Consider the following 24,238-nt stretch of genomic DNA (forward strand, 5'->3'; position numbering starts at 1 on the left):
GTCTAATTTACAGTTTTAAAGGAGTTCGTTGTGAAGACTGGTCAGAAAAAACTCCATTTTCTCTCTGAGATCGATGGTTAACGCGTGCCTTGATTGTAAATTAGTGAAAGGACAGCAGGGGGGTCAGACTCCAGGCCTCGAGGCGCCGCTGTCCTGGAAGTTTTAGGTTTTTCTGCTCCGACACGCCTGATTCACTCGGTTTAATCACCTCCTCACAGAATCATCAGGTTCTCCAGCAGCACGTCTACAAATCATTCATTTAAATCAGGAACACGTCTAAAACCCGCAGGAGATCGGCCCCCTGACACCCCTGATGCAGGTCGATCACACGACTCGAGCTCCCTCGTGTTTTCCAGAGGATTTACGTTGATTTTGTTTTTTGTTTGCGTTGCGTGCGTCTGTCAATATATCTGGAAACTCTTTCAAAAGTTCAGGAGAAGCTGAGTTTAAAGTTTGCGATGTGGGGACTTTAACTTTGTGGTCAGCTGTCAACACGTACGGCGTGCAGTGGTGCAGCGGTTAGAGCTGCCGCCTCACAGCAGGGAGGTCACGAGTTCGCCTTCCGGCCTTTCTGTGAGGAGTTGACGTGTTCCTGTGAGGGACAAGAGACCTGTCCAGGTGTCCCCCCAGGAGACAAACAGCAGCCCCGGAGAGAAAAAGGATCCTGTTGGCAACATTATAAAAGTTCAAAATCCCAAAACATCCCTTCCTTAATTTATTATCGTCACAGGAGAACTTTACCTTCTCAGGATTATTTCAAACATCTGGTTGGATCTAACAGATTTAGATAAAACATCCTTTGAAATCTCACAGAGAAATTTAACGTCGGGCTGCTGAATGTTGCACCGCAGCGACACACACAAACACACTCCGCCGTCATGTGACGACCTCTGAATCATCAAACTGCACAGAAAAAAATGACAGAAACACATGTGATGCACTTTTCCAACGCCCCCATCACCCTCGTGCATGAGACCGGAGGATGACGGCCACAAAAACATCTAATCTCTAAAAAAAAAAAGTTGTTTTCTGTCAAATCTGAGCTTCATTTATTCTTTTAAACATTTTAAAAACCTGCAAACTGTTCAGACTGTTCAAACTTTTCACCTAAATGTCAAGTTAAATGTCTTTCAATTCAAATTTAAATAAACTTACAGCTTTTTTTTGTCTTTTAGCATCAAACCCTTTAACATAAAAATCAAATCACTCTGAACTGGAATTCTCTGAATGTAATTTAGGTCATAAACTTATTAAATCTGGCTTGTATTAACTAGAGCTTCAGAAAGAATGTTAACAAATGAAGTGTTGAAGGTTTATTTAGTCGTGCAGGAAACAGATTATTTAATCTGAAAACACCGGATTATAAAACTATTAAATAAAAGTTTTCAGTGTTCATCCAAAAACCATCATCGGTCATAATAAACAGAAAAATACTTCCTGTTTGCTCTCATTACAACTGAAATATCTGTTTTATAATCCAGTTTTTACAAATTAAACATTTTAAAGTTAATTAAAATAAGCTGGATGTGGAAAAACATGAACTATTCTGCAAAAGAAATAGTTCATGTCTTTTATTCTAAAGATTTTGACCAAAAGGGTCCGATTTTTTTATTTATCTTCAGATGCTGCAGTAAAACCCAGAGGTGAGATGAAATTAAACATCCTGAATCCGACAGTTTATGTGGAAACTCAGAAGATTTTATTTTACAGCTAAATTAAACAATAAGATCACAGATATACACAACATTTCCAAGTATAAAATTCATCTGCACTTCGGGGAGGAGTTAGTTTATGAAGTAAAAGTTCGGTTAAACATTGACAACATTTTTTTTTACATGTTAAAAAGAAGAAATCATCCCGTCCTCTCAGCAGCACGTCCACAGCTCCTTCTCCGGCCGTTTCTTGTAAACTTTAAACGAGCCGCTGTACGCCGGCGAGCCGGACGTTAACGGATTCTTGTGTTTCTTCAGCGTGGTGCCGACGGCAGTGACAACGTCCTCCACTTCGTCCTGCTGGTACACGACCTCCCTGTCGCCTCGCTGCCGGCTCACCTGTCTCCTCGGAGGGTTCTTGGCCGACGTCTCAAAGAAAACCATGCCGTGGGCTTTGGCGAAGCTCGTCGCCCGCTCCTGGCTCACCTGCCGCTCGGCCCTGCCGGGGTCACGGAGGTCGCTCTTATTCCCGATGAGGAACCTGGAAAAAAAAAAGGCCCATTTCGGTGAATTTGGACCCATATTTTATCAGAAATGTAGGTGGCCATGATGGGAGCCATGTTCTCTGGTGCTGTCCTGATAAACTGCCCTCAGGGTTGAAGTGGGAGGAGTTTGAAACCTGTTAGCTCACCTGGAAAAGGGAACCTGGGGCAGGTGAGGACGTGGCGTCAGCCATGTTGTTTCCTGGCATCAACTGACTGATTTTATTTAATATTTTATTATTTTTAAATGTCATCCTTCCCTCTAACCTTGTTTGGTTGTCTTTTTTATTTGATCGCAAAGAACTCGTCTTTACATTTGCTACATAAATAGTTGGTTTTTATGTTTTTCTTTCATTCTTTTTTATAATCAGCAGCTGTTTTAAATGCAACAGGATTAACGAAGTGTGCGAAGCGGCTGGGATGAAGATCGGTGCCTCCAAATCTGAGGCCGTGGTCTTGAGCCGGAAAAGGGTAGAGTGCCTTCTCCAGGTCGGGGAAGATGTCCTGCCCCAAGTGGAGGAGTTTAAGTATCATGAATGAGGGAAAAATGCAGCGGGAGATCGACAGGCGGATTGGTGCAGCGTCTGCAGTGAAGCGGGCGCTGTACCGATCTGTCGTGGTGAAGAGAGAGCTGAGCCAAAAAGCGAAGCTCTCGATTTACCGGTGGATCTACGTTCCTACCCTCATCTATGGTCACGAGCTTTGGGTAGTGACCGAAAGAACGAGATCACGAACACAAGCGGCTGAAATGAGTTTCCTCCGCAGGGTGTCTGGGCTCTCCCTTAGAGATCGGGTGAGAAGCTCGGTCATCTGGGAGGGACTCAGAGTAGAGCCACTGCTCCTCCATGTCGAGAGGAGCCAGCTGAGGTGGCTCTGGCATCTGGTGAGGACGCCTCCTGGTGACGTCCCACCAGGAGGAGGCCCAGAGGAAGACCCAGGACACACTGGAGGGACTGAGAACGCCTTGGGATTCCCCCGGAGGAGCTGGCCCAAGTGGCTGGGGAGAGGGAAGTCTGGGTCTCCCTACTTAGGCTGCTGCCCCCGCGACCCGACCCCGGATAAGAGGAAGAAGATGGATGGATGGATGGATGGATGGATGGATGGATGGATGGATGGATGGATGGATGGATGGATGGAAACTACCTGGGTATTTCGTGGCCGAGGGAGTTTTGCCGGCACTCCTCCACCCAGGCGCTCAGCCCGTTGAAGCTGGCCGGGCAGGTGACGTCGAAGACGAAGAGCACGGCGTGGACGTTACGGTAGTAGTGCTGTACCATGGACTTCCTGAAGCGCTCCTGTCCCGCCGTGTCCCACAGCTGGAGCTGAATGTGAGGAGGGGAAATGGAAACCAAAAAAATCTGAGACGTTGGCATTTATCAACTGAGAGACACAAACATTAAAAGAGGAAATGAAGAAGACAGAAAGCACAGGGAGGAAAAGGAGTCGTGTTGAAATACCTCGAACAGAAACATTCACTGAGTCATCTCTGAGAGGGAAGAAAGAAAGAAAAACACACAAACTGACTGCTAAAAAGTCTGATTTCTGTTTAAACCTCAGTGTTTCCTTAAACGAGACAACTTATCCAAGCAAGAAAAGAGTCAACTCTTCCTGAAGACACATCGGAGCAGATTTTAATCTTTTTCTTTTGCCTTTTGGTTCAGAGTTAGACTCACTTTAATTTGGATTATGAAACATTAAATGAGGGAAGCACAAAGTTATCGGCGAGTCTGTTTACTCAGAAATGCTTTGAAGGGAAATATTGACTTTAACAAAGAAAACCCAATACGGCAGATTCTGGCCAGATTGTGGCTGATTTTAGAATTAGAGGAAGAAGAAGAAGAAGAAAGCCGACGAGTTTGATTCAAACTGTTGTACAACTCCAAATCCAAAACAGTTGAGTAAAAAGTAAACAAAAACAGAAGATTTGCAAATCTTATAAACCCACAGTCGGACGGGGCAACAAAAGGCTGTAAAAGCAAGTGGGACGAATGAAAAAAAAAAACATCTGGAGGAGCTTTTTATAACTAATGAGGTTAATTAGCAGCAGGTCAGTCAGAGGAGTGGGGATAAAAAGAGGATTTAGAGGCTGAATCTGTCAGAAGTAAAGATGGGCAGAGGTTCAGCAGCCTGAGAGATACTGTCTAAAAGTAGTGGAACAATTTCAGAATAAAGTTCCTCAACAGAAACTTTGGAAGACTTTGAATCAATCCATCATCTCCAGTTCATAAAACCATCAAAAGATCTGAAGAATCTGGAGAAACCTCTGAGGTCAAAGGTCAAGGCTGGTTCTGGTTCTGCTCAGGAACACTGTCTGTAAACACAGTTCACCGTGCCGTCCATAGATGCTGCTTAAAGCTCTATCAGGCAAAGAAGAAGCCAGATGTGAACAGATGTGTCTCCTCTGGACCAAAGAGGAGAAATGTGCTGAGGTCAGCCTGCGTCTCTGATGGTATGGGGGTGCATTAGTGCCTCCAGGTTTTAGAACAACAGACAGAATGGGACAACCTCAGGTCCAGATGTTCACAGACTGATGGGAGAAGAAGAGGAGGGAAACATGGACCTGCCATAAAATTAAAAAATATCTTTTATCTTTTTTTTTTCCCAAAAATGTAGTTTCTTCAACATTTGATAATTTAACTTCTGTTGTGATTAAAATATGAGTTTATGAGATTTGTAAATCATTTAATTCTGATTTTAATTTACATTTTACACAAAGTCCCAACCGTTTATACAAACCTACGTCTAGATGAATGTTTTAAATGTGACCTACAGATAAAATGAAAGATTGTGGTGATCTTGAGTCCTGCACAGGGAGGGTTTTCAGTGAGTCACAGAACTGGAGATGATTATTTTATTTTACCGTAAAGATTTATCATGTTTGTGGGACTGATGATGCGCAGAAAGAACAGTTTTTACTGGAGTTGATGATAACAAACCGAACAATAGCAAAGATTTGGTGCCACATTTGTTCAGTTTAGCAGAAAGTGAACAGAACGCTGTGCCCTGGCAAACTCTGCAGACACTTCCTCTGTCATGTGCAGATTTCAAAACAATCTGGAAACACTCAGAACAGCACGAACCCAGCTGCTTCAGCTCTGTATGCCTGGAGTCAGCTTGAAATAAATCAGAAAACAGAAAACAGAAGATGTGCAGCTTTTCTGTCATTCAGCTGATGGACAAACAGTTCTGCGTTAAATCGGGAGCAGCTGAGACAAAAACCCTACAAAAGGCTTAAAAACAAACTAAGAATCTACAGCTCGTTTGGTTTGAAGCCATTTAAAAAAAAACGAGCTGTGCGTAAAAGCGACGTTTTACCTCTCAGAGGTAAATCTTTTAATGCAGGAATAATTTCACCTCTTACTTTTATTTTCTCCCCCTCGATCTCCAGCGATGTGTCGCGGAAGTCCGCGCCGATGGTGGCTTCCACCCCGCGGGGGAACTCTCCGGCGCACAGCCGGTGCGTCAGGCACGTCTTCCCCACGCCGGAGTCTCCGATCACCAGAACCTTGAAGGTCCGACAGCGGCCGAGCAGGGAGGACACGCTGCCCACAGAGCTGGAGAACTCCAGAGAGGACTCCATGAAGCCTCCACCAACGCGGCTTCGCTCAGTTTGCCCCAAAACTTCTCCTTTTTTTTTTTTTTCCGGCGCGCTCTTTGCGTCCAGGAGCGCGTCAGAAAACTGCAGCGTGGGTGGAGAGGGGAGGGTGTGTGTGTGTGTGTGTGTGTCGTGTTTCCACATCTGTGTCTCATTTGACAGCGTGGACAGGTCATCCACAGGCAGGTAAACCCGATTATCTCATCAAAAACTAGACCCAAGTTCAACACCTGACTACGGAAGCCCATCTCTGCCAAATTCTCCAAGTCGTGATTTTCAGATAAGAGTCATAAATGTTACTTCAGGGATTTTTGTTTTATTTTTTCAGTCCAATTAATGTGTGTTTTTTCATGTGTTTGCTCAGCTGCTGCAGGTAATGATCTGTTGTTCAACCTTTGACCTTTTCCTGTTTTGATTGTAGCTGAAAAAAGAAAAAAATCCAATTTACAAGTTTTTAACACTTTGAAGTGAAAAAGCAGTGATGCTCACATAAAAAAAGAAAAGCTTTCATTTAACAGAAAAGTTTGTTTAAATTATGGGTTTAAGTCTTTAAATGTTCACCTAAACATGATACTGAACTTTTAATCACAATTTAATTAAAATGTCCTCTGTTTAAAAACTGTTTAAAATCATTATAGTGACGTGCAGTTATTTATTTAGACTATTATTTCATTTAAAGTTCGCATTTTATGGTTTTAGATTATATATTTATACTTTTAAAGCAAATATCCAAGAATAAACTTTTTGTTTTTCTGTTTTCAGCCTCACTTGAAGTTAGTTTAAATTAAAATAATTAATCTTTCCCGGAGTTTGGGTCATTCAACAAAAGGAAATCAAATGAATGAATAATTATCAGTAACAGAACTGTTACAAAGAAATAAAATAAAGGTCATAAATGCATAAAAATTTGTTTAATGTTTGATGATGTCGTCTAATTCAGTCTCTGCTACGGTTGCTTTGGGAACAGCCAGTTTACTGTTAAATATATTTGAAAATTTAAAGAACCTTTGATTAGTTTTAAAAGTACGATGAGATCGGAACCATGAGACGGTGGAACGCTCAGTCGAGTCTCTGCGTCGGGTGGAGCGATGAGGGCGGAGCTCCGGGCCGCCGAGCTGGAAGGAAACGCTCTCCATTGACCGGTTCAGGATCGTTTCAACCCTCCGCCCTGTAGGGAGGCTGGGAGAGGCTTGGATTCGAGCCGCTGCTCCTCCGCGTCGAAGGGCCTCAGCTGAGGTGGTGTGGGGTCATCAGGACGAGAACTCGGGCCGTGAGGAGCTGCAGAGACAGATGTCCCTCCTGGACCTGTGGGTCCTCCGCTGACAGAGCTGGAGGTTTGATTCCCAGCAGCGGGGCAGGACACCGAACCCGTCTGTGTCTGTTTGGCCTCTACAGATGATTTATTCAGCTCAGCTGTGAAGAGACGCAGCAGAGCTAATGAACGAGGACGGATAAACCGCTTCGAGTCGCCTGGTTGGTTAAAAAGACGATCTGGAAGAACTTCTGCGACTCCGCCACAGATAAACAGAAAAAAACATAATTTCTGAAGTCGATTTTAACATGAAACAAGTTTCAGCTCAGATGTGACGTATGAGCTTTGAGAATTTAATGATCAGACCACTTTTTAATCCTCAGACACAAACAGACGGGAAAAACTAAACTTTAGCTGTCAGGTTTTAAAGATGCAGCAACACCTCTGGATGATAAAACTTTAAGTGAGTAAATCCTGTAAAACTGAAACTTTGCAGTTTGTCTTCATTCATCATTCTGATTTTGTACTTCTGCCTCTCAGACTCGGCGGCGGCGAGAAGATCCTGAAAACGGACAAATTTTACACCAAAAGTCAACGTCTTTTTTTTTTTTTCCTTTTGATTTTAATACAAAAATCTAGAGATATCATACATCACCATCTCAGATTTCATCTTTCACATCAGAACCCAAATCAGAGGAAAAAGGGGAAGAAAAGAGAACAGAGAACGAGCGGAACAGAAGAATAAAACCGACGTTCCTCGTCCTGCAACGTTTTCATACCTGCCTCCTCAGAAAAAAACAAAAACTGATGCTGATTTCAGACCTTTCATCAGAAGATCCCTCTGATGGACGCGTGTGTTTGTACATGCAGATAAAACCATGTTGAACTAATGACGACACGCGTCTGACTGGAGCTTCAGTGGAGCCACAGAATAAAAGGATTCTAACAGTTAAACCGATCCGTTATGGACAGGGAGGTGACTGGTATTGCTTCGGTTTATCCGTCTGTCAGAACTTTAAAAGAAGAAGAAGAGGAGGCGTAGCAGTGTTTGGGAAACGGAGCACAACACAATCTGTTACAGTTTTTATTCTGTGCTACAAGGTGCTCCATGAGGACAGACGGGACCTGGAACCGTGATGGAAGCACATTCTGATGGAAAACTGTTCACATGTGGGAGAGGGGATCAGGCTCTGCGGCACCTGGACGTCCTCGGAAACTCCAAACCCCCCCGTAGTGACAGCCGTGTCCCGTTTCCATTCGAGTTCGGTTTTACGTTAAAATAAGGGGACGCGGCGGCGTGTAATAGTGGCGCGTTTGAGTCAGACTCGAGTCGTTATTGATCATCTTTAGTCCGTGTCTGTGCTTCAGTTTCACCCACCTGTTTGTTTCTCAACTTGGTTGCAGATTCTGTTAAAAAAAAAAAGAAGTGTTTGTTCTTTCATCTTCCTCTTTCCCCTCCTCCTTCCCTCTCCTCCGCCCCCCTCGTCACCAACAAATACTTACGCACACACTCGACACACACACACGCACACACACAGTCCTGAATTCATCCACGTGGGAGAAGAGCCAAGCCATGCCAGGTCAGACCCGATTCAAGCCGAGACAAGAGGACGAAAAACACCCATGTTGGCTTCTGATGTCCGGCTCTATAAAAAAAAAAAGAAAAAAAAAAAAGGGGCTGCCAGGCGTACCACAAGGCTCCGTGCTCGGCCCAATTCCTTTTCTCATTCGCCGCTGCGCCGTCGCGCTCACATCTCGTTGGCTAGCTCCTCCATTTCCGTGGAAACGTCTCCGTTCGCGATCTTGGTGTTCTCCTCGTATCCGGGGGGCATGAAAGCTAACGTGTAGGGGTAAAGCTTGTGGCACTCGGCGCGGTACGACTCGGCCTGCTCCTTACGGTCGCCGAAGACGCCGCTCCGGAGACACTCCAGGACCTCTGTGCAGACCTGTGTCCGGAAGAAGGGACGGGGACAAAGGGGGGGGGGGGACAAAGACGGAGTCAAACAAGTTTCAGTCAGAGAAGACTTTGGGTCAACACAAGTAACGACAGCAGCTTTCCTGGAAGGAATGCATGTCGCCCGCCACCATGCATGCTCAAGTTTTAAACACAACAGTAAAAAACTACTGAGGTATACATGTGTGGCGGCCACTGATTATTTCCTGAAGGTTTCATTAAAGTCCACCCAGTCGTTCAGGAGATATTTTGCTAACTTTCTCCTATAAGTAGGCAAAGTTTTAAGACCGAAGATTGTGTGAAAAGTTGGTGCTTCTAGTTAAAGTTTGGGATGATTCTCAGCTTCTACAACATTAAATGTTGATCAATAATTGTAAAAATAGTTACAGTAATTCCTGTTTTTTAGCAGCAGGAGTTAATAAACATCCAATGATTCCTTTAAGGTTTCATGGAAATGGAAATGAAACTTTTTGTTAACATGACAGAAGCATCCAGGCGGGCGGAGCACGATAACAGTTAGTTAAAGGCATCAAATTTATAAATTTGATGCCTTTTTTTAACTAAAGATGAAGTTATTGTGATGATGTATAAAAGCAGAAATATGGGACAGGGAAGCGCTTCACGCCATCAGTGAAGGAGCTGATTTCTCCGACCCGGTGAAAACTTACTTGTATGGTTCTGTTGTTTAGCGACTCGTCCAGTGCAGTGGCCAGCTCTGCTGCTTTCGTTTCCGTCGATGGATCCAGACACACCATCATCTTAGCAGCTGCAGGAGGGGAGAGAGAGTGTGTGTGTGTGTGTTAATAATGGCATCACAGGGAGGAGATAACGTTTCCTCCTAATCTTAAAAGGTTCGCAGTGGGAGCAGAGCTGTTGAGCTGAAACACGCCTTTAATCCAGACGGCAGAAACGGTTTCACCGTTCGCCCTCTTCCTGCAGGAGAGCAGGAAGTACAAACAAGAACGGAAACATTTCTGCTAACAACCAAGCTTTTAGTCCAGCGAACGAGACTCCATCTCTTCTTGGTAAACAGAAGGATGCATATCGAGTTTTAAACGGTCGAACGGATCTCACGCTCCGTCTGCGCTGAGGTGCAGCCATTTTTCATTTTTGTGTTGGCTAACATCAATTAGCTGAGGCAGCCATCTTCTTTTAAGTCATTCATGAGATGTTTTACAAACAAACACGCACAGACATGGGCAAAAACATTATCTCCCTTCATTTCCCCGGTGGGTTCTACAGATTTATTTCTGCCATTTTTACGTGTTTGTTGGCTTACAGAGAACATAATTATCACTGTGGATTGTATTCTTTGTCCTCCCCATGTCAAACGCTGGCATATTTTCATTATCACCCGCTGCAATAAGAGGCAGGCGATCGTGTAAATGCCTGTCTGTCTGTTAGCAAAGCATACAAAGCATAGCATCGTGAACCACAGGACAGATCTGAATGAAACTCAAAGTAATCCCTGCATGTACGTCTACAACTGACTAACTTTTGGAGCCAAATTAAAGATGGCCGCCACAGCAACCCAACGTTAGCCTGCATAAAAACTGCTGTAAGTCGGTCAGTTTTACAGGTGCTTATTTAAAGAAAAAGGGACTCTCTGCCTTAAAAACCAGAAGAACTCTGAGAACGTAAACTCCGGATCACCGCCACAATTTAACCACTCGTTTCTTGTGACAAGCCCAACATTTCCTGAAAGTTTCATCCAAACGTTTTTAAGTAATCTCGCTAACAGGCCAACGAGGATTTGCTCCTTTAACCCTCTCAAGGCAGACGTTGCAGATTTGCAACAGCGAATTGCATATACCTAATTACTCCACATTCATATTTTATGAACCTTATTTTACTCAGATGATAATTTCCCCAAATATCTGATTTTTCCTGTTACTAAAACTTAATTTGAGCCTGAGAGGGTTAACCTGCTGAGTTGGAAAACAACATCCTGAACGTGCTGGTTGGAATCGGCTCTAAATATTTTTTTGTTGTTCAGACCGACTCAAAAGTGAAAAACTTTCTTAAGTTTTCCTTCTTCCCATTGTTGCTTCTGTGTTTTTAACATAAAGAAAGAGGACTGCGCTGACCGGCCAGTCGATGTGGGATGGAGCTGGAGTGCTTGCTGAGGTAGGCCTGGTTGAAGCTCTTCGCGATGCCGTCTCCGAACATCCGGGCGATCTCCTGCTTCAGCACCGTCCTGACCACCTCCGGCAGCTCCTTGCTCTCCGAAACTGAACAAACAAACACAACGGGCGAGATGGTGACCGGAGGAGGAGGCGCTTTGATAACGGGGACAGCTCGACCACAGAGCTGGACCCACCTCCTTTGAAGAAGCGCACCAGACACTGGTGGAGCCACGGGTGGTCCGGGTCGATGGCCAGTGCCCTCTTCACTGATTGGAGCATCAACAGGTATTTGTCTGGAAGGAAAAACGGATCAGACACGTGAGGAGGAGCGGTTAAAGGGAACGAAATTTAAAGAAAGGTGTTGCCGACCTTTCCTGAAGTAGATCTCAAAGGCCAGAAGGTGCGTGTCGATTTTGTCTTTGACCAGCTGCTTGAGAGGCATCAGGAACTTCACGGCTTCCTCCAGTGGATTTTCTACCTGCAGACAGGAAATAAAAACAAACTGAGCGTCACAGAAACTGTATCTGACTGATTCTCCCGCGTCGCGACTCCCCCCAGTCACCAACCTTGACCAGCTTCTCAGGAATGAGCTCTTCTTTGGGCCCTCCGATTTCCTCGTCGTCGTCCTCCTTCTTCTTCTTCTGGTTCTTCAGCTGCTTCTCCTTCTCGGCGTTCTTCTTCTCCTCCTCCAGCTGGGCTTTCTTCTGGGCCCTTCGCTGTTTGTTCCTCAGCTTCTTCAGCTCTTTGTCTGAAAGGTTTGCTGCAGAAAGAAAAAAGGAAGAGGACGGGTTAATGGTGGATTTAACATCATAAACATCGTTTTCTTTGTTTAAATTGTAATTTAAATCCTTGAAACCAAGCGAAGGAAGGAGGAGTCTCACCGGTGTCCGCCTGCAGCTCTTTGCTGTCGTCAGTCAGGGGATTGTCGTGCAGACTCAGGTAGATCTGGATGGCCGTGGTAGCGGCCTTGTAGTAGAAGGGATGCATTCGGAGAACGTCCTCCAGCTTCAGGAGGTCCACGTAGGAGCGCAGCGTCATCTTCCTCATGCAGTAGGTGTGAAAGTCGAACTGGTCGTCCGTGATCTCCACAAAATGCTGAAAAAACGTAATAAAGAGGATTTTAAACGGCTGGTCCAGGTTCAGCGAGGGACCGCGAGTAAAACGCCTGACGAGGACTCACTCTTTCGATCTCGTGGCACTTCTTGAGGGCTTCTCCGAACTTGTTCATGGACTTGTAGGCGAGGGCGCACTCAGTCTGGAACCACATGCACTGCATCTCGTTCAGGTTCTCCACCGCAGACGCCCCCTCCTGGGGAACACAGGACACGCACAGAGACGCGTCAGGACGCAGCGGATCACACAGGTCCGCTTTTTACGTGTTCAGAGTTTGACCCGGTCCCGCTCAGGTTCGGTGTCTGAACTCCGAACCCCCCCCCCCACACACACACACACACCCGGCCTTCCTCACCCGCGTGAACTTGGAGCACATCTCCTCGGCCTCCTTGATCATGCCCGCCTTCAGCATGTACTTGGCACACTTGGAGTTGATGAATCTGTCGGCCGTGTCCAGAGCCTGGGCCTCGTCCATCCACTGGGCAGCTTCTCTGATGTTCCCGGCGTGCTGCGGGAGAAACACCAGGTCAGCACTCAGCGCCTTCAACACACCAAACCACCGCGGCCAGAACTTCACCTTGTAGATCTTGGCTTTGATGAGGAAGAGCTCGATGAGCGTGGGCGTGCTCTCGATGGCCGTGTTGATATATTCTAGAGCCAAGGTCTGCTGGCCGATCATGTCGTAATGCTGCGCCAGGAAGTACTGCACCCAGAGCAACGTGGTCGGAGGTTCCTCCTTACCGTCATCTGGAACAGGGAACACGACTAATTCAGCTCAAAACGCAGCGAAGCTCTCAAAGGGAAATGCAGATGTGATGTCACATGCTCACCGTTCTGGCTGAACATTCGACAGCTCTTTAACGAGGTTTCGTAGCCGACCACCAGCTCTTCTATTATTGTCACCTGCAAAGAGAAAAAGGAGACGACCTGACCCACAGAACGAAGGAGGCCTCGGGTTTCTGTTCATCTCAGAGCCTTTCCTCCCTTTCCTCACCTTTTCTTTGTCGCCGTACAGGGATTTGAGCGTGGTGAAGACGGGCGGGCAGCCTTTACTGAAGTTCAGCCTCAGATACCTGTCCAGGCACTCCCGGAACTTCTCACCTGGACCGGGACAGAAACCCCAAAATAAAACTTTTATTAAAAAAACAACAACAACACAGATTGTTTCGGCTCAAACAGAAGATTTACCAGACAGGAAGTTGAGGGGCAGCCTGCGAGGAACCAGCCCTTTGGGAAACTTCTCCCAGGTTTCTTCATAGATCTTGAGTCTCTCCTCTACGCTGCCTGGAAGAAGTAAAAAAATAAAATAAAAATCAACAACTTAACTCGGAGAATCACAGTAACTGAATAAAAAGCTTCAAACCAAAGGAACCTGGTGTCATACCTGGTTTCAGGGCGTTCTCCAGGCCGTGGTAATAGGACCAGTTCTCTGGGTTCCTCTCCTGCATGCGCCTGTAGACCTCCGCTGCCTCGTCCAGACGTTCCAGCTTCAGCAGCAGCTCCCCTGCAGGAACACGGACAGTCCAGGAAAACAGCTTTTATTGATGTCGAAGAGATCGTCTCAAATATTTCAACTCCAGGTTCTGGGTCCTGAAGAAGGACTCACACCTGCTGAACTTTTCCACTTTTTGTCAATTCAATGACAAACTAAAAGTATTTTATGTGACGGATATTTGTGGAAGTGGTCTTCAGCTTCATCTTTACTCTGACTCGCTAAACTAAAATCCAGAGCGACTAACTGCCTTCAGGAGATGCCCAATTAGTGAATATTGTTGTAAAGTTAGGAAAATAAAGTTAAAAATCACAGATGAATGCCAATAATCAAATATCTGTCATCAACGAAGACAAAAGAAAGAAAAAAGTCTGATGAGAGGAAGAGAAACATCTGACTGGGTTGATTTTCTTGAGACGTGGTGAAGAGGTTTGTGTAACAGTAAAACAAAAAGGCTTTTACTTTGGAGGGTACACAGGAAGAAGCCTGGTAAAGATTCTGCCCCTCTTCTTCTGAAAAAGACGTTTTCTGAGGATTCGGGGAAAGAAACCCGTGACAGACTGACCTCGCGTCTCCTCCACGGCCAGTTTATCGCAGATCTGCTTCTCGTAGTTGGACAGATGCTCCAGGGCCTCCTTGTACAGGCCCGCTTCCCTCAGCACCTGGTTCTGATACAGCAGCAGCTCGCTGTACTCGTAGTCCACTTTGTCCGGTGACGTCTGGACAGAAAACAAACGAGAGAGCGTTGAGGCTCGCCGACTGGCACCAGAGAAAGCGTTTCGGAGCCGCTCGGGCTGGTTTGACGCCGGTCTTTGTTGTGCGAGCGTTAGTCGGGTGGATTTCACAGATGGCACAAAGGCAGGAAGCAGACTGGTCTTATCAGGACAGACCAGAGACCAAGACGGTTAGCTGTGCTCCATACGAACACCACCTGCAGTCGGTTCAGACACGTCGGATCTCAGAGTTCAGATTCTGGCCTTTCTGTTATCGTGCTGTAACCCCACAGCTCTGAGAAATCTGACCGTTTCTGACCTGCTGTGTTTTCCTGAACTCCTCGATGATCTTCGCCGCCATTTCGTAGTCTTCCAGGAGGTGATAGGCGATGGCGTAGCCAATCCAGGAGGCCCGCTGGGCCGGGCGCAGCTGCAAGAGCTGGTACCGTGTCTCCTGCAGGGAGGAAGAAACAAAGAAGATAAAAAAAGTTTATTTCTGATTCTGTTTTCACGCAGCTGCTTTCCTGCTTCTAGTTTCTTCTGTTTGTGTTTTTGGAAACGACTTCAAGAATATTTGGGCTACTTTTTAACATCTCATGTGTCAAAATGTTTGGCTCCATCAGGACTCGTAGCATTTGAATTATTTAACTTCACTCTTCAGCTCCTCCAGAAACTGTCTCTAAAATCTGTTCCATCAGATTGTTGTCGTTCTGCTCATTTTACCTTTCGTTCTGCTTATATTTTGACTAACAACTCAGTTAATTCACTCTTCGACAGATTTCAGCGCATTTCCGCGGAAATTGAAATCTCTCCAGCTAAAATCTGATGTTCAGCTGCGAAAAGACAGAAAGAAACTCCGCGACGGCTGAAGGGCAGCTGTGCAGAAGCTGAATTTTGCCGCTTTAGTCAGGGCTAAAATAAAACACCTGTGATAGAAACACACGGAGCCCCTGCTTCACTCCTTCATCCAGACTTTAATCTGAGGACTTCCAACCTCACTAAATCTGAATCTCGGGCTTTGTCCCAGGAGAACTGGTCTAAATCGTAAAGACTGACTGTAAAACTGGATGTCAGACTCAACCCCCCCTGAGTGGACCCTCACCCTGTAGCCCTCCAGGTCTCTCATCTGGATCTGCAGCAGGGACAGGTCTCTGAGGATCTGCAGGTTGTCCTTGTCCCACTTCAGAGCGTTGCGGTAACACTTGATGGCCTCGTCGTACTTCTTGTCCGAGCGCTGCAGTAAGCCGTAGACATGCCAGCCTGGGACACAGTCCGTCAAGGAACAGCCGCTCACAGCTCAGACGACACGAAGCTAACGGGTGAAAACTTCTAACACCTCGAACATAAGTGGGTTTAATAATATAGTTTATCCACGGGGTGAGGGCAAAGTTCTTCCACCAACAGGTAATTTAGAGCACAAACACTGTTAGACGGCCAGGGATGGAACAGAGGATGGTTACCGTTCAGATATCAGTAAACTAAAAAAAAATAAAAAGTAAACATACATTTCAGATGGCCTCTGATAACTTGAGCAACTCTTGATTCATCTAATGCACGTGACAAAATCCACGGAGGCTCAAAAATCAACAAACCCCTGACAACGAGTCCGAGAATAAACCTTTTTAAATAGTCTGAACTTAAATCGAACTTTTCTAGCCAATCAGGCCACTCAAAGTGCTTCTGCCCTCATCTACTCCATCTCTGCAAAGCTACCCTGAATAAATCATTTAACAGAGTTTTAAACTCCATTCATAAACCGATGGAGCAGCGAGGGGTTCAGTGTCCTGCCCACGGACACTTTGACAGGAATCGAACCTCCAACTCTCTCATTGGAGGACGACAGCCCTAACCACTGAGACACACCACCGATAAATAAGGAAAAAAATCTAAATCTAAAATCTTTGGGCATTATGATGACTAAGCTTCTGCTTTCTGAAAGCTCACACCTGATTTCTCCACGTACTCGTTAATACGCCCCCTGCAGCTCCAAACATGGACAAACTGAAGCTAAAACCGCGGCGGTGCGTCCGCTCACAGATTCAGGGTGTTGATTTCAGGCAGGGTTTGGGCCGAGACGGCACTTATCTGCTCCTAATGCGCACAGATTTCACACTGGCCTGCGAGTGGGAGAAGAAGAGGCAGAAATGGAGCCGTAATGAGAGGACGTGCTGCAAACGCAACATGTGGCGCCTCGAGGCTCTGTTGCCTCCTGTTCACATTTCACCCAACGATGCAGGTGAACGGCAGCGCAGGGTTTCCTGCCTCAGCTCTCAGGGGTGCAAGGATACAGACGTGGCTCTTGAGGTCGTTGCGCAGGCCTCTTCTCACCAGGTCGTAGGCCTCCTCCTTTTTCCCTAAACAGTTCAGGGTCAAGCCCTTCATCGCCAGCGTCTCTGCAGCGAAAACACGAAGCAGTGAAGAAGGAGAAAACACACACACACACACTTCCACCCATCAACACCTCTCTGCTTACCTCCATGTTCTGCAAACTTGGGGTTGGACAGGATTTGTTTGCAGAACTTGAGCCCATTTCTGTATTGTTTGTGCTCGTAACATCTCTGAAAAAAGGGAAAAAGGGAAAGAAAATCACTTTAGACCAATGAGATGACTGATAATTCAAACTTAACCTGCGATTAAGTATTAAACTATTTAACTTCTCAAACACACAACAGGAAAGCTTCCTGTGGCACACACTGATCAACTAAAGGTGGTAGGGGCTGATGGGGACTCAAATTATGAGAAATTGGGACAAAACAGGAGAATTTTCAGTTGTGATCTCACTGAAGTCTTTGCGACCAAGCCATCAGTCAGTCAGGTGGCTTACAGGGCGGCCATCTTTTAAAAATCATGGCTTATTTTCATATCCATAGCTTGTAAAATTGTACTCTAGGACATGGAAATCATCCTGGTGCCTACATCGTACCCGCTTCGGCAGCCAGACTCACAATGACAACAAAACTGTGAGCCTCCGGGACTCGTGAGGGGAAATTAAAAATCCTGCAAACGTTCGGAGACTCCTGTGAATGCCCTTTGTTAACCAGTCGCCAGCGGTCGCAGTCCAGTGAGATACTTCCTTAAACAACAAGGACCTGAAGGAAGTCAACCTCAGGTAAACGTTTCCAGCCCCCGGTCTGACTTATCTTTCACTTTCCACCCTTCGCTTCACATTTTAGGACCTTAAGCAACAAGGAACAAGTGAGTCAGCGCCTGAAAGTGGCCGTCACAAACTCTCCGAGGGTCGCTGCAATCGTTCAGTTCGACATTACGGAAGCACAATGAAAATCAGGCGCAGCTTCTCAAAAGTTGATGCAGACCTTTGGGAATACCGAGGCCCTTTTCCCTCAAAGCCTTATTTAGAAACGCAGTCGTACAAACGGTGCATCGCCACCGTCGTTAAGCTGATTAGTGGCTGTCAGGCGAGTGTGTGTGTGTCAGAGAGAAAGAGTTAAGCTGGCAAATGGCGTTGCGTTGCTCCACCAACAGCTCCTGAAACGACGGGGAGGACGTAAACTTCACATATGGACGCCACAGAATTAAAAAACTTCACCATCGAGGCAGAAGGACAGAAGGTAGATCCGGACTTCCTGACAGCTTTTTCTTCACAACGCAGTGAAACCCCAACAGAGGGGTAAACTGAATTAGGAGGTCGTATTTCTAACATGATTAGGATTTGCCAAGAAAAGTGATTTGAATGGAGGGAACGAAACCTGAGCCGCAGTGTTTGGACTGGATGAATTAAGACCAAAACAACAACAAACAGAAGAATGCAAGGAATGAAAGAGAAAACCAGTAAAACTGACTTTCCACATTCCTGATATTCTTTAAAAGCTTTTAAAACTTTCACTTTGACTCGTGTTTATTAGTAGTTTGGACGGAGCCAATAAAAGACGACTTATCAGTGAATGTTTACAACAAATGCAGTCTGGAAGCATCTGTGCGTTTGAATTAAATTTAGCAACATTAACGCCACCAGCTGTGCCCGCCCGGCATGCTCGCTACCAAAATAACTCGACCCCCCCCCCCGAACCAGGAGCTGTGGAGAAAATCTGTCGGAGCATGTGGCTGAAGGCCGCAGGGCTCACTGCGAGTGCCGGCGTTTGAGTCAAACTTTCAAAGCTGACATCACGTAAACACCGTGCAGGTGGAGGAGGGNGGGGGGGTAAAGTCAGCAACCAGAGAGAGCTTTGTTTCAACTTGCAGGTTTTTTATTTTATTACACCGAAGACCTTCCACTCGTAGAATTATCAGCGATGATTTATTTGGATTTCAGATCACACCTCCCTCCATCTTCTAATAATCCAAAGTCCAGCATTCGTCGAAAGATCCTAAATCTGCCGCCGTTTTGGTCAAACCTCGAAGATGACGTCAGAGGCGACTTCAGGACGACTCAACTACCACCGCACCAGATTTTAGCTCAACATCTCAACTGACGAGCCGTCTCGAATCAGACCGACTCAGAAAGGTTAACCAGTTAAAAGAAGGTGACTTTCTGCAAGTTTCATTACAATCCCTCTAAAAAACATTAAAGTCTGACGTTGCCTTTCAGCGGCGAGGGATTAAAAACGGTCTGAACCACCAGAAGCGCTGCCTAGTAAGAGGGTTACGGAACAAATAATGTAATATTTTAGTCTTTTGCCACTTGTTGCAATATTTTTTAAAATAAAACTAAAAAGGAATGAATTCTTTCCACCCATCTGAACTAAATCAGTAATTCTAGACCGAAGTGATTTTGAAGTTATTTGCAGTGCTTTACATTCAGCAGCTCCGACACGGGAAACACTAACCTAAAGGATTGTCAACGGGTCGTTGTTATTTCATATTAACTCCATGAACTCCAACTGTGACGAGCTACCTTTCAGATTAATGCTGTCGTGCATTTAGGCACTGGTATCATTTGTGGATTAGTCATAAAAAAATGAAGAAATCTGAGTTCAGTTTTCCAAAGACACGGCTGTTTTTCTGTCAGGGTCGAATTTATTTGCTCCGACCGATTCGTTTGGGACTTAAACTTTAAAACAAGGACTCAAAGAAAACCAAAAAGCTCATTTAAAACTCATTCTCCTACATAATACTGAGAATCTGGAGCGCTGCCAGCCTCTAATAATGTTTTGCCGAACCACTTAGAGAAAGCAGAAATAAAGCGAGGCTTGATGGAGTCAGAGAGAGAAAAGGTCCTCATCACCGTAAATCTACTGCCCATTCTTCTCATTCACACAAAACTTCCCCAAATTATGTAAAAATCTCCTTACTACGAAGAGTTTAAGAGTTTAAAGAAGAGTTTAAAATGACCTTTAACTAAATCTTAGACTTCTTTTGAGTATTCTTTAGTTACAAATTTGATTAATTATATTTCAACCTGTCAAAAATAATGTTTTAAAATAAAACATTTAGACTTTTTTTGGTTCGTTTGATTCAGCGACAGGTTTCAGTTTAGCAACAATCGTGCGTTCTGCTGTAAATGAAAATAAATGCTGGGCTTACGACTCGTTGCACAACATTTGCAGCGTAGTTGCTTTTTATCGCAACGTGACCTTGAGCTAATCAGCCAACAGTAGTTAACCGGAGCTGCAGAGAAATACCTACAAAAACAAACATGTTTCTGTTAGTTGCATTCAGGTGATTCTGAAGGAGACTTCCTTTTATCCAAACTGATCCCTGAAACATTAAATACATGTGATCAAACAAACCATTAAACGTGCAGAACTTTATTTTATTGTGCTTATTAAACTGTACAGAGGCTTGCATGCGTGCTCACTCCTTTAAAACCAGTCGAGAAGACGACTAAACTTCGTAAAAAGGAGGTTAGAGGAAAAACATGGAAACCTTCAGAGAGGCTGGAGAAAAACGGGACGATAAATTCAAAGGAGGTCTGGTTCGTTGAAAACAAAATGAGAAATGACCGGCTCAAGGCTTCTGGACCGTCTTGATTTCCAGAATAAAATGACTGGAACTAAAGTTAAACACGCAGTGACACAGAGTTCGTTTAAACCCAGAACCTGTAGGTGTTTCCTGAACAGTTTGGTCTGGACTTTTCCCAGAGCGGGTCACTGGTTGTAGAGTGACTGAAAGTCGACCCTTTCGCCAACTTCCAGATAAACATCCTTCGGCTCCCAGAAGACCCTCGGCTCTTTCGCAACAGGCGATGTTTATCTGAACCGGCCGACGACTACCTGCCCACCGCCGTTCCTGGAAAGCGTGTCGCCACAGCGAGCGCGCCCGCGGGGAAACTGACGACTGCACAAATGAATAAAAATAAAAAAGCATCTGGTTGCACAGCTTGGTCACTTTTTTGAACCCATGACATCACGTGACGAGAGCAGAATGGAATCTAACGAGGCTGCAGAGGAAATTTAGGCACGGAGCAGACGGGCCCAGAGCTGCTACAGATTCGCTGACACCGTCACCCGGCTCTTTCCCCTCATTGTATCACACGTGCACACACAACCAGCCCTAACTAATCCAACTTTGGCCACGAGCGTGTTTGGACGGATGTTTCACCACAGCCCTGCTAAACTAAAATAACTACACTGGTTTGCATAAACGACAAACTGGTTTCAGGGACGAAAACAAAACAAAAAAAGTCTTTTGGCTGAATTTTTTTCCCCTGCATCTCCAGCAGTCATCGGGTGAAAGGTGGGACACGCCCTGGACAGGTCTCCTGTCCATCACATGGGGACAAACGAGACACACAACCAGTCCCACTCTTCACTCACACCTGGTGAGAGTTTATAGTCGCTAACTAACCCAACATGAACCTTGGATATAAAAAACACATCTATTACTATGAAACTTGGATTTCAGAGTTAACCTCCCCAAAAGACCATTTACTAATAAAAATGTAAATAGCGATATCTAATACTCACAGATAAAAAATAAACCTACATAAAAGTCATTTCAGTCACCAACAGTTACAGTAAAACTACAAATATCTACAGTTATTGTTAGAAATGTATTTAGAAATCTGATGAGATGCATTATTAGTAAAGTTAAGAAAAAAAAGGGTGCAAGATGTATAAAACGCCAAATTTCTCCTGGTGGAAATCAACAGCTGGGAGCAGGAAGTGGGAAATAAAATCTACTTTTAGATGCATCGGGTCGAGGACGTGCGAGATCCCGGATCAGTTTCTCAAACGTGACAAGTCAATTTTGTTCACCTGAATCCGTGCCGCAGTTTGTCCCAGCGGAGTTGCCGTAGGTTCCTGCAGTAAAGCTCTGCATTTTCACATAATTTTCTCAGTTTTTATTCACTGAAACATGAATATTTGTCTGTAAGCAACAGCTGAAGTTATCATCGCTTGGCTGTCTTTAGTGATGACGTTGAAACGTTTGATTTGTGATCAAATTTCTAGAATTAAACAATGCCAATCATGCTAGCAAGCTTTTCCACAGTGTTTTCAATGTTAAATTTGAATCTATGCTACTTGTTGACCAGCAGCATGTGAATAAAAGACTTTATTTTTGACATATTACACTCTTTATTGGGCATTAAAGGTATAAAAAATACTGTTCATGTAATATAAGCCATGATGATAAAGGTTTCAAGATAATCAAAATGTTTTTACAATCACATGACAGCTCTCTGAATAGTAATATACACAAATTATAAAAGCGATATTTGTTAAAGTGGAAAACTACATTTGGAGATATTGCTAATGATGACTGCTGACAAGAAAATAAACATTTTTTAACAGTTTTTGAGTTAAAAGAATGACAGAAATGTCACCACAGTTTAGCTGTTAAATGTTAAAATGGCCACTTAAATCTTATATCTTAACACAGCATTCTCAGTTGATGAGACCTTTATATATAGTTCCCTATTAGTGCAACAATGTGCTTCGATTATATGCCACAACGGCCTGCCATACTGAGTTAGCAGATTAAGAAACGTGAAACAGCCGAAAAGCGTTAGCATAGCCGCCGTTTGACACCAACAAAAGCACCCCGGTCGTCACATCTGCGCGTTATTTGGTCAATAAATCAATAAACAACGATAAATCCGAACAAGTAACGCCATAAGTCCGGGACGTGTGGGCCAACTGCACGCGGACGCACGCCTGTTATTTTTCGGGCTAGCCAGTTTAGCCGCTCGATAACGACGTGAAGCGCCGGGGCCTGTCGCTAACTTCCAGGCAACTCTTTCCGCCTCGGCGGGCAAACGCTTGCATTTCCAGCCGCGTCTCGTTCACGCCGGGGGCGCTTTTTTTTAATCTCCCCCCTCCTCCAAATAATAATAATAAAAACACAACAACATCCAGCAGGGTTCGGGCGGAGCGGCTCGGCCGGGCAGTGACAGCGCAGATTAGGGCCGAGCTAGCTGACCCATTCAATGATGCCATCTTGTTAACAGGCTGCGAGGCTAACGGGGGGGAGCCGCTGTCAGCCGAGCCCCGACGAAAAAAGCGCCTAAAGTCGGCTGCCGTCGGCGGCTGCAGCCGGCCCGCGGCTCCGCGACCGTTCACTCACCAGAATCCTCTTGAACAGAGCGTTCTCCTTCGGCGGCAGCGTGACTGTGGGCATGGTTGCAGTTGGGATCGACCTCAGCACATGTAGCTAAAGTTAGCCCGAATAGTCCAGACGAGTTGAGCGATGTTAGCCCTGGCTCGCCCGCTTCAGCTCGATTGCTCCGTTTTCTCCGCTCCTCCACTTCCTGCTGACGGAAGCGACGAGAAGCCTCCGAAATGGCAGCTCGATCCTGCGTTTGATGGACGAAAACAATATAAAAATATATATATTTTAAAAAAATTAAAAATAAACTTGTTGGAATTTACGCTTAAATGTACAACGCGAACGACCGTTAAAAGGCGGCTGGTGGTAACCATGGCGACGAGTGTTTTTAAATTAAGAGAAGCTTGAAGAAAAACAGAAATTCTGGTTTTTTTTTCGTAAATAAAAATAAAAAAACACAGCTTGAGCTTTTCCTTGATTCTAATTTATTTGCAATGACTGTAGGGGAATTTAGTGTAAAACATTTTGATCAAGATCACTTTAAAACTTTAGGAATGCATATCACCCGCCGGGTAAAAACATTAAAAATAATGTTTTTCACAATCTCATCCATGACACATGTTAGGAATGACTCTCAGCTACTACCACACCGAATCTTTGCTTTCTATCTGTACCATCCACTGAGTTATGCTCATTTTTGTGTTTTCTAAGGTTGGTGGCTGTGGCGGCCATCTTGAATTGGGTTAACTCCAAAGGCTAGTCAGTTGTTTCACCCAATAAGGTAGCAAACAGCTAACTAAAAGCTAAATTTAGCTAACAGCTAACTGAAAGCTACATGTAGCAAACAGCAAGCTAAAAGCTATATGTAGCAAACAACTAAAATCTAAATGTAGCTAACAGCTAGCTAAAAGCTAAATGTAGCAAACAGCTAGCTAAAAGCTAAATGTAGCAAACAGCTAACTAAAAGCTAAATGCAACAAAAAGCTAAAAGCTTAATGTAGCAAACAGTTAACTAAAAGCTAAATGCAACAAAAAGCTAAAAGCTTAATGTAGCAAACAGTTAACTAAAAGCTAAATGTAGCAAACAGCTAAATGTAGTAAACAGCTAAATGTAGTAAACAGCTAGCTAAATGCCAAAAATAACAAAATGGAACATAAAACAGAAAAAGGTTAGCTAAAAGTAGCAAAGACTAGCTCAAACATAAGTGCAAGACAACAGTAGCTAAAAGCTTAAAGTAGCAACAATGCTAGGTAAAAGCTAAAAATAGCAAAAGGTAAAAATAGAACAGAAGCTAAAAGTAGCAGACAGCTAGCTTAAAGCCCAAAGGAACAAAATGGTAGCCATTAGCTCAAA

At 44.8% G+C, this 24,238-nt stretch overlaps 2 protein-coding genes across 2 annotated transcripts; both read right to left on the reverse strand.

Moving 5' to 3' along the window:
* Positions 1 to 1,676: 1,676 nt before the first annotated feature.
* Positions 1,677 to 5,861, reverse strand: LOC108245499 (ras-related protein Rab-33B). Its single transcript, XM_017432450.3, has 3 exons — positions 5,556 to 5,861; positions 3,338 to 3,516; positions 1,677 to 2,193 (listed from the first exon to the last, which is right to left on the reverse strand). Exons 1-3 carry the CDS (start codon positions 5,772 to 5,774, stop codon positions 1,866 to 1,868), a joined length of 726 nt encoding a protein of 241 aa, XP_017287939.2. The 5' UTR covers positions 5,775 to 5,861; the 3' UTR covers positions 1,677 to 1,865.
* A 2,816-nt stretch (positions 5,862 to 8,677) lies between these two features.
* On the reverse strand, positions 8,678 to 23,078 carry naa15b (N-alpha-acetyltransferase 15, NatA auxiliary subunit b). Its single transcript, XM_017432484.3, has 20 exons — positions 22,903 to 23,078; positions 16,913 to 16,997; positions 16,728 to 16,832; positions 15,542 to 15,699; positions 14,759 to 14,893; positions 14,292 to 14,445; positions 13,619 to 13,738; positions 13,423 to 13,518; positions 13,229 to 13,335; positions 13,065 to 13,137; positions 12,812 to 12,981; positions 12,590 to 12,742; positions 12,302 to 12,430; positions 12,003 to 12,216; positions 11,688 to 11,881; positions 11,491 to 11,599; positions 11,316 to 11,414; positions 11,083 to 11,226; positions 9,664 to 9,761; positions 8,678 to 8,987 (listed from the first exon to the last, which is right to left on the reverse strand). The coding sequence occupies exons 1-20, from the start codon at positions 22,954 to 22,956 to the stop codon at positions 8,790 to 8,792; spliced, it is 2,595 nt and encodes an 864-aa protein (XP_017287973.3). The 5' UTR covers positions 22,957 to 23,078; the 3' UTR covers positions 8,678 to 8,789.
* Between the last annotated feature and the right edge of the window lie 1,160 nt (positions 23,079 to 24,238).

This window comes from Kryptolebias marmoratus, linkage group LG3, assembly GCF_001649575.2.
Source record: "Kryptolebias marmoratus isolate JLee-2015 linkage group LG3, ASM164957v2, whole genome shotgun sequence".
Classification (NCBI taxonomy): domain Eukaryota; kingdom Metazoa; phylum Chordata; class Actinopteri; order Cyprinodontiformes; family Rivulidae; genus Kryptolebias; species Kryptolebias marmoratus.

Bases quoted from the DNA above. Each gene is read 5' to 3' on its own strand.
- naa15b (XM_017432484.3), bottom strand. From the start codon at position 22,956: ATGCCCACAGTCACGCTGCCGCCGAAGGAGAACGCTCTGTTCAAGAGG. The intron at 13,739-14,291 runs GTCAGTCTGTCA...GTGTTCCTGCAG, and splicing joins GGCCGTGGAGGAGACGCGAG to GGGAGCTGCTGCTGAAGCTG. The intron at 12,431-12,589 runs GTGAGGAAGGCC...TGTGTTCCCCAG, and splicing joins TGTGCTCCAAGTTCACGCGG to GAGGGGGCGTCTGCGGTGGA.
- LOC108245499 (XM_017432450.3), bottom strand. From the start codon at position 5,774: ATGGAGTCCTCTCTGGAGTTCTCCAGCTCTGTGGGCAGCGTGTCCTCC. The intron at 3,517-5,555 runs GTAAGAGGTGAA...CCTCACATTCAG, and splicing joins TCGAGGGGGAGAAAATAAAA to CTCCAGCTGTGGGACACGGC. The intron at 2,194-3,337 runs GTAGTTTCCATC...TTTTTTTTCCAG, and splicing joins CTCGGCCACGAAATACCCAG to GTTCCTCATCGGGAATAAGA.